Source organism: Hyperolius riggenbachi, chromosome 3 (assembly GCF_040937935.1).
Source record: "Hyperolius riggenbachi isolate aHypRig1 chromosome 3, aHypRig1.pri, whole genome shotgun sequence".
In the NCBI taxonomy this organism is placed as follows: domain Eukaryota; kingdom Metazoa; phylum Chordata; class Amphibia; order Anura; family Hyperoliidae; genus Hyperolius; species Hyperolius riggenbachi.
This window is the reverse complement of record NC_090648.1, coordinates 36836681-36852017: the sequence shown is the minus strand read 5'-3', so window position 1 is coordinate 36852017 and position 15337 is coordinate 36836681. Positions and strand designations below refer to the sequence as shown.

Here is a 15337-nt window from a genome sequence, read left to right as displayed (position 1 = left end):
TTACAACCAGATGAAGGCGGTAAGCAAGTTACACCACTTCATATGTCTGAGTTAGGCGGCGACACGATGGACGCAACCCTCAAGGATGAGGATGATGAAGTACCTGCTGTTGGTGCAGTTTTGGAGGTGTCTGAGGCAAGCAAAGCTGGGCAGGATGATTATTATGATGATGACAATGATACGGATGCCACCTTTGTTCCCAATAGAGGAGATGAACAGGGGGAAGGTTCAGAGGGGGAGCCAGAGAGGAGTAGGAGGAGACGAGTTGCTGAAAGAAGCAGGGGGAGCTCATTACCAGAAACAGCTGGTGGCAGTGTCCAGCGCCAGCCAACATGCCCCTCAATGTCAGCTGCTGATGCCACCATAGTGCCATCACCCCAGGGGGGCTCAGCGGTTTGGAAATTTTTTAGTATGTCTGCCAAAGATCAGAGCAATGCCATCTGTTCTCTCTGTCTCCAAAAATTGAGCCGTGGAAAGGCCAACACTCACGTAGGGACAACTGCCTTATGAAGGCACATGGAGAAAAGGCACAATCTGCAATGGGAAGAACACCTGAGCTAAAGCAGCACACAAAAGCAAAGCCACCCTCCTTCTCCTCTTCCTCCTTCAGTTGCAGCATCTTCAGCTGCTTTCTCCCTTGCACCTTCACAGCCACCCTCCTCCACTCCGCCTCTGCACTTGAGCGGTTCCTGCTCCTCTGCCCACAGCAGCCAGGTGTCCATGAAGGAAATCTTTGAGATGCAAGTGGTGTCATCTCTGGCACACAGTGTTGGGTCAAGGGTCCACCTGACCACGGATGCCTGGTCTGTCAAGCACGGTCAGGGCAGGTACATAACTTACACAGCCCATTGGGTCAACCTGGTGACCGATGGCAAGCAGGGAGTACGTGGCTGTGCAGCGGACCAACTTGTGACATCTCCACGGCTTGGCAGCAGGCCTCCTGCCACCTCCTCTCCTTCTCCTCCTGCTACATCCTCTTCACTATCATCATCCTCCTCCTCCTCCTCCTCCTCCTCCTCCTCCTCCTCCTCCTCCTCCTCCTCCTCCTCCTCCTCCTCCTCCTCCTCCTCCTCCGTTGGCTGATGGTGTAATGGTTAAGGGCTCTGCCTCTGACACAGGAGACCAGGGTTCGAATCTCGGCTCTGCCTGTTCAGTAAGCCAGCACTAATTCAGTAGGAGACCTTTGGCAAGTCTCCCTTACACTGCTACTGCCAATAGAGCGTGCCCTAGTGGCTGCTGCTCTGCTCTGGCGCTTTCAGTCCGCAAGGAGAAAAGCGCAATATAAATGTTATTTGTCTTGTCTTGTCTTGTCCTTGGCTGAATGGCAGTTCAACTCTACTGGTGCTGCACTCTCCTCTCCAGCTACACAGCCCCATCTCCCCAGGGCCTATGCTGCATGCCAGGTACGATGGTGTCACGCCATCTTAGACATGTCTTGCCTCAAAGCGGAGAGTCACACTGGAGCAGCTCTTCTGGCTGCTCTTGACAAACATGTGGATCAGTGGCTGACCTCGCACCAGCTGGAGATCGGCAACGGGGTGTGTGACAACGGCAACAATATCATGTGCAATGCATTTCCCTGCATGGCACATGTGCTGGTTCTAGTCATTCAAAGATTTGTGTCAAAGTACCCAGGCTTAGAGGACGTCCTGAAGCAGGCCAGGAAGTTGTGTGGGCATTTCAGGTGGTCTTACACGGCCATGGCATGCTTTGCGGACATTCAGAGGAGAAACAACTTGCCGGTGAGACGCTTGATATGTGATAGCCCGGCTCGCTGGAATTCAACCCTGGTCATGTTCTCTCGCCTGCTAGAACAGGAGAAAGCCGTCACCCAGTACCTGTACAATTACAGTAAAAGGACAAAATCTGGGGAGATGGGGATGTTCTGGCCCAACAACTGGACACTGATGTGAAATGCATGCAGGCTCATGCGGTCGTTTGAGAAGGTGACCAGCCTGGTAAATGGCAGTCAAGGCACCATCAGCGACTTAATACCGTACGCTTACTTCCAGGAGGATGCCGTGCGTAGAGTGGTGGATCAAGCTGTGGAGGAGTGTGAACAGAAACAGTTACGGGAGGAACAGTTGTGGGAGCAATTTTCATCAGAACCAGATGTTTCCTCAACACCTGCGGCAGCACAGAGGGGGAGGAGGAAGAAGAGTCGTGTGGGGAAGATGAGTCAGACTCGGATGATGAGGAAGGTGTTACAGGGGGCTTGTGCTCCTCGACGTTCCCGTGGTATTGTTTGTGGCTGGGGGAGGAGTAGGACTTACCTGACTTCACTGAGGAAGAGCAAGAGGAGATGGATAGTACGTCTTGATCCAACTTTGCGCAGATGGCATCTTTCATGCTGTCCAGCCTGTTGAGGGACCCCCATATAAAAAAATTCAAGGGGAATAAGCTGTACTTCGTGGCCATGCTACTAGACCCTCAGTATAGGCACAAATGTTACCAACTCACCTGAAGGCAGAAAGGCTGCAGCACATGCAGAACAAGCTGGATACTATGCTTTACAATGCGTTTAAGGGTGATGTCACAGCACAACACAATAAAGGTACCACCTTCTCCCATATCCACGCAGTCAAGGACAGGACGCTCCAGCAATCTCATGGTGATGTCGGACATGCGGACATTCTTTAGTCCAACGCCTCACCTTAGCCCTTCCAGATCCACCCTCCACCAACGCCTGGACCGCCAGGTAGCCAACTACCTGGCCTTAAGTGTGGATGTAGACACTGTTAGCAGTGATGAACCCTTGGACTACTGGGTGCGCAGGCTTGACCTGTGGTCAGAACTGTCCCAATTTGCCATCCAACTTCTGTCTTGCCCTGCCTTAAAGGGAATAAAAAAAAATGAGTTTCACTTACCTGGGGCTTCTAACAGCCCCATGCAGTCATCCTGTGCTCTCGTAGTCAATCACTGCTGCTCCAGTCCCCTGCTGTCAGCTTGTCGACCTCGGAGGTCGACGGGCCGCTTGCATACATTTTTACGCATTCCCGCTAGTGCAGGAACAGTAACACATAAAAAATGTACGCATGGAACCACTAACGGGTAAAAATGTATGTGTTACTGTTCCTGCACTAGCGGGAATGCGTAAAAATGTACGCAAGCGGCCCGCCGGCGCTGACCTCTGAGGTCGACAAGCTGACAGCAGTGGACTGGAGCAGCAGCGATTGACTACGAGAGCACAGGATGGCTGCATGGGGCTGGTAGAAGCTCCAGGTAAGTAAAACTCATTTTTTTTGCCTGGATATTCCCTTTAAGCGTCCTGTCAGAAAGGACCTTCAGCGCAGCTGGAGGCATTGTCACTGAGAAGAGAAATTGCCAATTGCAAAAGTCACGAAAGTGTTCAGTACCTCACCTTTATCAAAATGAATGAGGCATGGATCTCGGAGGGCTACTGCCCGCCCGAAGACTAAGTCAGTCCCCACACACAGCATCTCTGCCTGCACGCCATGTGACTGGTTGCCTGTCCCAAGGCTAAGTCGCTCCCCACACAGCATCTCTGCCCGCAGGCCGCTTGACTGTCTTCTCCGCCCCCACCAACCAGGTCCAGGACTCCAGGCGGATTCCTGAATTTTTAAGGCCGCTGCTAGTACGTGTACATGCCTGCCTAATTTTTCTGCCTGCAGTGCAGCTGCAACAACAAAACAAAAGCCATGTACATGTGCCCATTCCCCTTCATGAGCATTACTTTGATTGTGAAGGGGCTTGCATATCACAATGAAGCAATGACTGTCGGCTATATGAGTGTCTCGGGGGCTGGCACACCAAAGATAATAAGGTCGTTGCTTCATTGTGGACAGACCAAATTTGATCAGCTGGACAGTCACTGTTCTATCATTCAGCTACCTCAGCCCGGCGACCATATGGGCAAGAAAGCCGCCATCACCTGCACTCTCATCATGGTGCTCACCAGTCCAGCATGGCCGTCACTACACAAACAGCTGTTTGCAGTCACTGCACTCCTTTCACTGCATCTTTGACTGAACATGGTATTATACCTGGCAGTCAGTGCATACCTTTTACTTGAATGGATGGCAGACTTGCTCTCCATAACAGATTCTCATTACAGGTAGTACAGTCTATCAGTGTCATATACAGCAGGGCCTCGAAAGTCCTCCTTTTGGTCACTACCTTGGGACGTGCATGCCATGCCTGCTGCCTTCCTTGGATGTGTGGTAGCCATTCAACAACAACAACAACAACAACAACAACAACAACAAATACTATTTGTAGAGCGCTTTTCTCCCATAGGACTCAAAGCGCATAAGCATGGCTCAGACCATTGTGGTACAGAGGAAGAATTTTATAAGTCCGGAAATGCCAGGCTAAACAGGTGGCTTTTCAGTCTGGATTTGAATAGCTCCAGGGATGGTGCTGTCTTTACTGGGTGTGGCAGGGAGTTCCAAAGAGTAGGGGCAGTATGACAGAATGCTCTATCTCCAGATTTTTTGAGGTGCACTCTGGGAGTGACCAAGTTTATAGAACTTGCTGATCTGAGGTTGTGAGAGGTGTGGTGCAGCTTCAGCAAGTCCTTCATGTATCCAGGGCCCAGATTGTGCAGGGATTTGAATGTCAGCAGTCCAATCTTGAAGAGTATTCTCCATTCTACTGGTAGCCAGTGCAGTGAACGAAGGATCGGTGTAATGTGACAGTGGCGAGGCTGGTTTGTTAGCAATCTGGCAGCAGCATTCTGCACTAATTGCAGGCGACGCAGGTCCTTTTTGGGGAGGCCAGCATAAAGGGCATTGCAGTAATCCAGCCGTGATGTGATGAAGGCGTGAACTAGGGTTGGAAGATCCTCTGGGGGAATCAGATGTTTAATCTTTGCAATGTTCTTCAGATGAAAGTAGGAAGATTTAACTACAGATGAAATTTGGTTTCTAAAACTTAAATCCCCATCGATTAGTACGCCAAGGCTGCGCACAAGGTTGGAGCTGTTTATGTCCGAATTCCCAATCCTGATTGGTGTTGCTTTAGGATAGAGCTGTTTTGATGGTGAGCAGTGGCTTTGGACAAAGAGGACCTCCGTTTTGTCAGCATTCAGTTTCAACCAGTTATCATTCATCCATGCCTGTAGCTCAGCTAAGCAAGAGTTTATTTTTGGAGTAGGGTCTGTTCCACCAGGTTTGAAGGACAGGTATAGCTGTGTGTCATCGGTTTAGCAGTGGTATGTCAGGCCATGTCGTTGGATAAGTGTACCGAGTGGCAACATGTAGATTGCAAACAGCAGAGGGGATAGGATTGATCCTTGAGGCACTCCGAATTGTAGAGGTGCAGGTTTGGACATTATAGGACCTAGGGATACTCTCTGTGTTCTGTCAGTCAGGAATGATCTGAACCACTGGAGGACTGATCCACTGATGCCACAGTACTCCTGCAGCCTGTTAAGCAGGATTTCATGGTCAACTGTATCAAAAGCCACTGAGAGATCCAACAGGATTAGGATGGAGCATTCCCCTCTGTCCCTTGCCATGAGCAGGTCGTTGCAGACTTGGATGAGGGCTGTTTCACAGCTGTGGTGTTTCTTAAAGCCAGATTGTAGAGGGTCCAGGATGTTGTTTACTGACAGCCTGGTTTCAAGTAGCAGATAGACAGCCTTTTCAATAACTTTACCTAAGAAGGGGAGGTTGGAGACAGGTCTGTAGCTGCTCATTGCATCTGGATCCATGGAAGGTTTTTTAAGAAGGGGCTTGATGATTCCTTCTTTTAAAGAGGTAGGAAACCTCCCTGCTTGCAGAGAGCAATTTACTATTTTGTGAAATGCTGGGCCAAGCAGGTCAGGACATTTCAGCATATGTTTTGTTGGTCCAGGGTCCAGGTCGCAGGTTGTCTGGTGGAGGCGGCGGAAAATGTCTGAGATCTCTTCCTCACTAATACTTTTGAAGTCAGTCCTGGGTGTTAGGTTGTTTTTGCAGCTATTTCCAGGAGTTGCATTAGTCTTGGGTGCTGTGGACTGAATGAGAGACCGAATAGAGGATACTTTGTCAGCAAAGTAGCACGCAAATTTCTCACATAGCTCCTTTGAGGGAGTTAAAGTAGGCTTTAGGCAGGATGGGTTACATAGTCTATCAACTGTGCGGAATAGCTGGGCTGGTCTGTTGGCGGCCTTTGCGATCTCCTGTGATAGGTAGGAGGATTTTTTCTTGGTGATCGCATTTTGGTAGCTTTCCAGGTGAGAGACAAGGGTGTGTTTATCTTTTGAATTCTGAGATTTTCGCCACTTCCTTTCTAGTCTGCGCACTTCTTTCTTTAGGTCCTTTAGTGAGCTGTCAAACCACCGTGCATGGTGAAGTGGTGTAGACCGTTTAATGCGAACTGGGGCAAGGGCGTCATAGGCAGATGACACTGCATGGTTGTACATCAGGACCATGGAGTCTGGGTCTGCGCAATGATTGGTTAATGCGTCGAAGTTGAGGATATTCTGAATGTGCTGGGGTGAGACATCTTTCAGAGAACGGTATTTTATGAGTTCTTTCCCTCTGTGTTTTATTGCTGGTGCTGTCAGTCAGAGAGAAGTGGATGGTGTGGTGGTCTGACCATACCACTGGGTTTATATCCTTGTGTGATATCAAAGGTCCACAATGAAATATAAGATCCAGGGTGTGCCCTTTCTTGTGGGTGGGGAGGTAGACAGCCTGAGAGAAACCCAGTTCATTCATTATGAGAAGTAGTTCACTTCCTAGGCGTGAGGCGTGATCATCCACCCATGCATTGAAGTCTCCCAGGATGATCCATCTGGGGTGTTCCACTGATAGGCAGGATAAGAGTTCAGAGATTTCTTTAAGAAAGGCTGGACCATTTTTGGGGGGCGGTATATGAGCAATATGTTGATGTTTACTTCTGCTGACAGTTGGGCTGCAAGACATTCAAAGGTTTCAGTGGGGCCTATGGGCAGGGGTCTTATGTTCAAAGAGGATCTGAAGCATATGGCAACTCCCCCCCCCCCCCCCCCCACCCTTGCGGACTTGTCTCTCACAGTGCAGGACTGAATAATTGGTCGGCACGGTTGCTTCAAGAGTTGGGCCTGCATGTTTCCCAAGCCAGGTCTCTGTCAAAAAGGTCAAATCAGAGAGCTCTATTAGGTCATGTATAGTTGCAGTCTTATTATTTATCGACCTGGCATTGCAGAGTGTGGCTGTGATTGAGCTTTTCTGGGGACAACTATTTTTAGGCTTCACTGTCAAACTTGTTATCCTTTGCCTGGTGTGGCTTCCCTGGTGTTTATTTTTGGATCCACCCCTTCTCCTCCCCCTTCTGCGTTTCCTGAGTATCCCAAAGGATTTTAAGAGGAGAGCTAGTGAGGTGTTAATTTGTAATTGTTCCTTGAGAGGGCAGGCAGAGAAAAGGTCCTTTGATGAGTATTTGTATGTTGATATTAGAGACAATAGACTTGTTCAGATAGCTTTTTCTTCTGGAATCATGCTGAGATCAAAGGGGATCTGTGCAAACTCCTTTCATTCCTACACAGAGTCGGATCATAGATTTATTTTAAGTAAAGTTCCTTGTTTTAGAGTTAGATGATAAGTAATAAAATACATGTGGAAAATAGTCACTTGGTGCATATGCCTTGGATAAAGGATTACTCACAGGTTGGGGTGAGGGCAATCACAGAGAGGTTGAAGGTCTAGTTTCAGGTCAGCTGTTAGAAAGCTTGGTGTGTTCAGGAATGGAAGGTTTCATGTAGGATTTCAATCCAGTTTAAATCTCTGCCATCCAAAGTAATCTGATTGTTCTGGTTGGTTGTAGTTGTAGCCTTAGTCGTGATGGGTGGAATTCCTCTGTATTTTGTGTCCAGTTTCAGCACAAATAGGTTTAAAGGTGTGGAAATCTGAGACAGGGTCTGGAGCAGCTTAAGAGAGCTGCAGCCCGGCTGGGCGCGCTCAGTACATCCTACTCCTTTGCCCACAGCGTGCCTGCTGCCTTCCTTGGATGTGTGGTGGTGGTAGCCATTTCTTAGGCTCCCACTCCGGGCCGGAATCGAACCAGGATTCCCCGGCCATTACCCGTGGTCATTGACAATGGCAGACTTGTCCTCCATAAAAGATTCTCGTTGCAGGTACTGAACAGCAAGCAAACAAGTATTTAAAAAAATAGATGTAAGCTTTAACAATGGTAGAGAAAGAACCATTGAAAGTTGATAAGGCAGTCAGACATTACCTGATATCACTGAGTGAGGAAAAGCAATCTCGCCATGGAGCGTACCAGTCCAGCACGGCCGTCATTACGCAAACAGCTGTTTGCGGTGCGTTACACAGTGAGCTTGGTGTGTCAATGTGAAGCAGTACTCTAATTACACTCCCTGATTGATGTATACACATGCAAGATGTTTTAACCTCCTGGGCGATAATCCCGAGCTGAGCTCGGGGTATGTCGCGCAGGAGGAGTTCTCAGGCCCCGCTGGGCCGATTTGCATAATTTTTTTTTGTTACACGCAGCTAGCACTTTGCTAGCTGCGTGTAACCTCCGATCGCCGCCGATCCGCCGCTACCCGCCGTGCCGCCCCCCCCTCCTTGACCCCTTGCGCAGCCTGGCCAATCAGTGCCAGGCAGCGCTGAGGGGTGGATCGGGACTCCCTCTGATGCCATGGTGACCGGGGAAGCCCAGCAGGAAATCATGTTCTGAACGGGATTTCCTGCTTACTCTGATCGCCGAAGGCGATCGGAGTGGGTGGGGGGATGCCGCTGCACAGCGGCTATCATGTAGCGAGCCCAGGGCTCGCTACATGATTTAAAAAATAAAAAAAAAAGTGCTGAGCCCCCTCCTGGGTGATGTAATTGTATCGCCCAGAGGGTTAAAGCACTTTAGGCCTCCAATTTAGCATTCAGTGTGATTTCTGCCCTTAAAACGCTGTTTTGCGTCCAATCCAGATTTTTCCCCGGGACTTTTGGCATCTATCCCACTCTGTCGTGCCCCCCCCCCCCCCCCCCAGGTGTTAGACCCCTTAAAACATATTTTCCATCACTTTTGTGGCCAGCATAAATGTTTCTAGTTTTCAAAGTTCGCCTCCCCATTGAAGTCTATTGTGGTTCGCGAAAGTTCACGCGAATCGAGCGTTTGGCGAAGGTTTGCAAACCTGGTTCGCGAACCTAAAATCGGAGGTTCGGGCCATCTCTACTACCCATTAGTGATGATCTCCGGATCAAATCCGGATTAACTCTGAATGGGTTTAATTTGAACTTCAACCTCCTAATTAGTGCACCTGAGCGGCTTGGTGAGGAGGGGTTAAACTTACCCAGCAGCCATATTCTTTATTCCGTCCCACGGCGCGTCCCACACTGCATTCCAAGCTGCATCACGTGACTACTATGCTTCCTCCTTCAACCCAGAAGGAGGAAGTGTTTGTATTCACGTGACTGCACTGCAATTAGGAGGATGAAATCCGAATGGAACCCATTTGGATTTCATCCGGAGATCATCACTACTACCCATACCAGCCAGTGCTGGCTGTATGAGTGATGATCACAAATTTTGCATAATCGTAATTTCCCATCATAATTTGCAATAATGATGCAAAATTGTAATGCAAAATTTTGGGAAAAATCCTAATAAATTTCATTTGTAAACATAATCAAGAATCGTAATGTTGCATAATTTTTGCTTCATTTCGTGCCAAATTAAGCAGTTAATAGCAAAGCCCCCATTGTCACCAAAATTGCTACATACATTAAGAAGAAGAAGAGTGGGAACAAGTCATTAAAAGAATTCTTGTAGTCTTTAAAATGATTTTTAAACTCAGAAATATAACAATTTAAAACCCATTTTTAAAAGCAATTTTCTCAAAAACTACAAAGTCTTTATGAAAAAATTATTTTTGACTTGTTCCCACTCTTCTCCTTAACATACTTAGCAATTTTAGTGACAATAGCATGAGGGGAGGCTCTGATAAAAAAAAACACTTAAGTCAGCACAAATTTACGCAAAAATTACACAAAATTGTGAATGTATTACACAAAAAAACGATTGAATGTACAAATCTTAATTACGTACAGATTGTGAAAATGTACTTAACATTTTGCATAATCGTAATTAGCTGATTACGATCTACATTGTATAACCATGGGCCTCACCATTGTGTGTGCAAGATACAACTTTACTCTGATTCAGAAAAGGCTGGTAAAATACACATGTGAGTACATTGCACATCAATTTTACTGACAATTATGTGAGAAACTTAATTTGCACCGTTCAAATAGCACAACTCACATTATGTACACAACACATCTGTTGCTACTATAGCACGCATTACGCTATTTGATAGACAGATGTTGTTTGTAAAGGAGCCCACTCAGTGTGAAACAAGTATTAACCTCCTTGCCGTTCTGATTCTTTCCAGATTTTAGGGTCTAAAAGCGGTGCAATTTTTTTCCACTCTTTCAGACCCTAAAACCTGAAAAAAATCATTCTGGCAGGGAGATCTGCAGCAAAATAAAAAAAAAAATGTACCTTTCTGGGCTCCTGTGCTGCAGTTTTCTCTTTGCCCACAAGATGGCGCTAATATACATATAAACGAACTTCTCTATATTTCTCTAATATAGAGAAGTTCGTTTTCAATATTAGCCCCGCCCCTTATGACGTCACGCTGCCACCACCGCTCTGCTGCCACCACCACGGCTCCGCTGCTCCAACTGGCTGCCGGGTCCCCGGAAGAATAGTGGGGACATGGGGGATCCCGGCGGCCAGGGAAAAACCCCACACTGCCGGGGAGAGAGGCTGGAGTCCCGCTGCGCAGCACGATCGCGCGCGGGACTCCACAACTAAAGGTACAGCTCTGCAATGCCTACCCCGACCTGAGCTCGGGATCACCGCTAACAGCTTATTTTTTCTACCCCGAGCTCAGGTCGGGAAAACCGGCAAGGAGGTTAATAAAATGCAGACCAGTAACTGCAGGACTTCTAGAGTCTTCTTGTGAAAGTACAGGAGTCCATCAAGCACTCCCAATTTAAACAAATTTATTTTGAGGTCCCCTGAAACACTGTATGGTTAAATTGAAGTTGTGAATATATTAGTTTAATTTTGATGGCTTGCCAGACTCATGACTTCTTCGGTTAGTCTTAAGCTGGTGAAACCCATTCTACAGCTGAGTGTACCCATTATTAGCCACTATTGTAAATAGTGTTGGGTTCCTTGCCTTGTTGTCTTCATGGAATGACTAACCATGCCTTCTTCTCAACTATTCTTATGTGTCTGGACAACATGACTAGTCCACCAATGTTTTCTTGTGCTTTATTTTTAAGATTCAACCCAAACTATTATCGCATGCTTCAGACCGTCTTCTTTGCTGTAGAGGAGATAAATATGAACCCAGAAATTTTGCCAAACATTTCTTTAGGCTTTCAGATGTATGACATTTGCAACGTTCCTCATTATGAGCTACAAGGTGCATTCAAATTTCTTACTGAATCCAGACCACTTGTGCCAAACTTCCGATGTCTTTCTAGGTCACCATTTACAGCAGTGATTGGATCTGTGGTGTCTGATAACTCCATCATCTTGGCCAATGTATTAGGTGTCTTAAGGTACCCTCAGGTAAAAAGCTGGATATAAGTATTTTCCTTTTTGAAATTATTACATATACTAATATAGATATAGCATACTGTATGTTGCAATTTCCTTGTCTATTGAAAACCTAGACTTTCACATTATTGTCACTTGACACAGGCAGCCTATTGGGCCAATCAAAGTACCGGGATCACGTCCATTAAAGTCAGGGGTCAGGGCGGGTTCAGCGTAGTGGCCATTAGTTAATAGGAGCGAGCATACAAGCACATGCTAGCTGCACTACCGCAGCATAGCGTGCACTGAGCTTGCGCTCCTGTCATTAAGCTACACTGCTTTAGCAGCGCAGCTTGATGAATCAACCCAATTGACTTATGACATTATCTTGAGCCAAAGTCATGAAGGATATGGGCAAAAAGGAATTGAGATCATCAGATGGTATCAGCATAAGAGCGTATTAGTCAGTTTGTAGTAGAAGGCTGGTAATAAGCAGTAGATGCTAGTGGCATGTAGGAAGGGATTAGTAGATTCTAGTTATAGTAAAATCTAGTGGTTGGTACGTAGCTATCAGTAAATGTTAGTGTCATGCACATGGAGATTGGTAGGTTCTAGTGACAAAGGGTTGCAAAAGTTACATTTGAGTGTTGAAAAGTAGCTGCGCTCAGTCCATACAACAAGTTCCTGGTACTCCTGTAGTCTTCTCCTGATTATGGATACACCTCAAATATAAAGACAAAACACCAAATGATAGTGCAGACTGTTTATACAATCTCAACACCCCGTGGTGCACGAAACGTATACAGGTATACTACACTTGTGAGGGTAAGGGGCAGGGGACCACCTCCACCAGCTATAACCAGACGCTCCCCTCAGTTGCCTATCTCTTCCCTGCTCACCGTCATGTGGTCAGGTAGATGCCTGGTAAACGCGCCCACAGATGGCGTTCCTCTGTGTATGATAGTTTATCACCGGTATCCTGTTATGTGTCTCTGTCCTTACTGATAACCTCAGAACAAGCATAGAGGGCACCAATGTGTAAAATCATTCATTTAATAAACCACATAAAAGTATTGCGCGTACATCATAAAAACCAGATCCAGGGCCACGGCACGTCTCGTCTCCCGCCGTTTATCATTCCTGGCGTCCTAGCGTCCTCCCCGCTGCACTCAAGCCACCCCCTACCGGTTTCGTCACGACATGTGACTCATCAGGGGCTACTGTGCATGCGTATGAAGGACCAGTAAATATTCGTGAAACGCAGGGAGGGCGTGTCTGCGGCTCAATGCCGCTGCCCATCTACTGCGCAGCCGCCCGCTCTCTATGTCATGCCCCACGTCCAGTGCTGAACTACACGCACATTGCAGGAGAGGGTAGGGGAACACATCTATAAAATCACTAAAGGACATGAGAACCATAGTGTGTCCAAACATTTTAAAATTAAACATGGCTGTAACCCAAAATTTCTGAAAGCCTGTGCAATTGAGAAAATACAATCTAACTGGAGGGGATGTCATAAACTACGGAAGTTGTGTCAAGCGGAGACGAAGTGGATATACACACTTGAGTCGATGCACCCTGAAGGGCTTAACATCGAATTAGACATTAACTGTTTCCTCACTAATGACTAAAATGGAAAAATAAATTATTGCCGTTCCAGTCTGTGAATAATGTGTGAGGAAAAGATAGGGGTATATGTATGTGGTTCGGGTTTAGGATAAATAATGAGGAGTAAGGTTTGGATAGGCATGTCTTGGTTCACACCATACACTGTTTGCTATGGGGATATAAAGGTCTGCAGAATTATGTTTGCTATGGAGTGTATTAAAGTCAGGGGACCAGGTCCCCCCGAATATATAATGATAAACACGATAATATTAGTATGTAAAAGATATAGATTATTACACAGGATTAGAGATGGGCCGAACGGTTCGCTGGCGAACGGTTCCCGGCGAACTTCGGTGGTTCGCGTTCGCCTCCCGCAGGCGAACGTTTCCGGAAGTTCGGTTTGCCCCACAATGCACTATGAGGGTCAACTTTGACCCTCTACATCACAGTCAGCAGGCCCAGTGTAGCCAATTAGGCTACACTAGCCCCTGGAGCCCCACCCCCCTTATATAAGGCAGGCAGCGGCGGCCATTACGGCCACTTGTGTGCCTGCATTAGAGAGAGTAGGGCGAGCTGCTGTCTGTCTCTCATAGGGAAAGATTAGTTAGGCTTAGCTTTTCCTGGCTGCATACCTGTTCAGTGATCCTGCCACTGCATACCTGTTCTGTGAACCCACCCACCACTGCATACCTGTTCAGTGATCCTGCCACTGCATTCCTGTTCTGTGAACCCACCCACCACTGCATACCTGTTCAGTGATCCTGCCACTGCATACCTGTTCTGTGAACCCACCCACCACTGCATACCTGTTCAGTGATCCTGCCACTGCATACCTGTTCTGTGAACCCACCCACCACTGCATACCTGTTCAGTGATCCTGCCACTGCATACCTGTTCTGTGAACCCACCACTGCATACCTGTTCTGTGAACCCACCCACCACTGCATACCTGTTCAGTGATCCTGCCACTGCATACCTGTTCTGTGAACCCACCCACCACTGCACACCTGTTCAGTGATCCTGCCACTGCATACCTGTTCTGTGAACCCACCACTGCATACCTGTTCTGTGAACCCACCCACCACTGCATACCTGTTCAGTGATCCTGCCACTGCATACCTGTTCTGTGAACCCACCCACCACTGCATACCTGTTCAGTGATCCTGCCACTGCATACCTGTTCTGTGAACCCACCCACCACTGCATACCTGTTCAGTGATCCTGCCACTGCATACCTGTTCTGTGAACCCACCCACCACTGCATACCTGTTCAGTGATCCTGCCACTGCATACCTGTTCTGTGAACCTACCCACCACTGCATACCTGTTCAGTGATCCTGCCACTGCATACCTGTTCTGTGAACCCACCCACCACTGCATACCTGTTCAGTGATCCTGCCACTGCATACCTGTTCTGTGAACCCACCACTGCATACCTGTTCTGTGAACCCACCCACCACTGCATACCTGTTCAGTGATCCTGCCACTGCATACCTGTTCTGTGAACCCACCCACCACTGCATACCTATTCAGTGATCCTGCCACTGCATACCTGTTCTGTGAACCCACCACTGCATACCTGTTCTGTGAACCCACCACTGCATACCTGTTCTGTGAACCCACCACTGCATACCTGTTCTGTTCAGTGGACCCGCCACTGCATACCTGTTCTGTTCAGTGAACAGTTTGGTGTGTCAGTGTGAAGCAGTACCTTAATTACACTACCTGATTGATGTATACACATGCAAGATGTTTTAAAGCACTTTAGGCCTGTCATTTAGCATTCCATATGATTTCTGTCCTTAAAACGCTGCTTTGTGTCAAATCCAGATTTTTCCCCGGGACTTTTGGCGTATATCCCACTCCGTCATGCCCCCCTCCAGGTGTTAGACCCCTTGAAATATCTTTTCCATCACTTTTGTGGCCAGCATAATTATTTTTTTTTTCAAAGTTCGCCTCCCCATTGAAGTCTATTGCGGTTCGCGAACTTTAACGCGAACCGAACCTTCCGCGGAAGTTCGCGAACCCTGTTCGCGAACCTAAAATCGGAGGTTCGGCCCAACTCTACACAGGATCATATGCAGCAACGGATGTGGGATTATAAATGTTTACAATAATGGGTATTATCACTACAAGAAATTAGGGGATAGGAATGATTGTTATGTTAGCTAGAGAATATGTAATGAAGTGGCAATGCCCCTAAGGCGTATTGAAATATGTAAACCGATCG

At 47.4% G+C, this 15337-nt stretch overlaps 1 protein-coding gene across 1 annotated transcript in view; it reads left to right on the top strand.

The window, feature by feature from the left end:
• The first annotated feature begins 1430 nt into the window (after nt 1-1430).
• The window catches only part of LOC137562035 (extracellular calcium-sensing receptor-like), a 47082-nt gene continuing 33175 nt past the window's right edge, over nt 1431-15337 (top strand). The window contains exons 1-2 of the mRNA XM_068273377.1: nt 1431-1627; nt 11241-11532. Of these exons, the coding sequence (XP_068129478.1) occupies nt 1431-1627; nt 11241-11532 (489 nt within the window). The remainder of the gene's footprint in view (nt 1628-11240; nt 11533-15337) is intronic.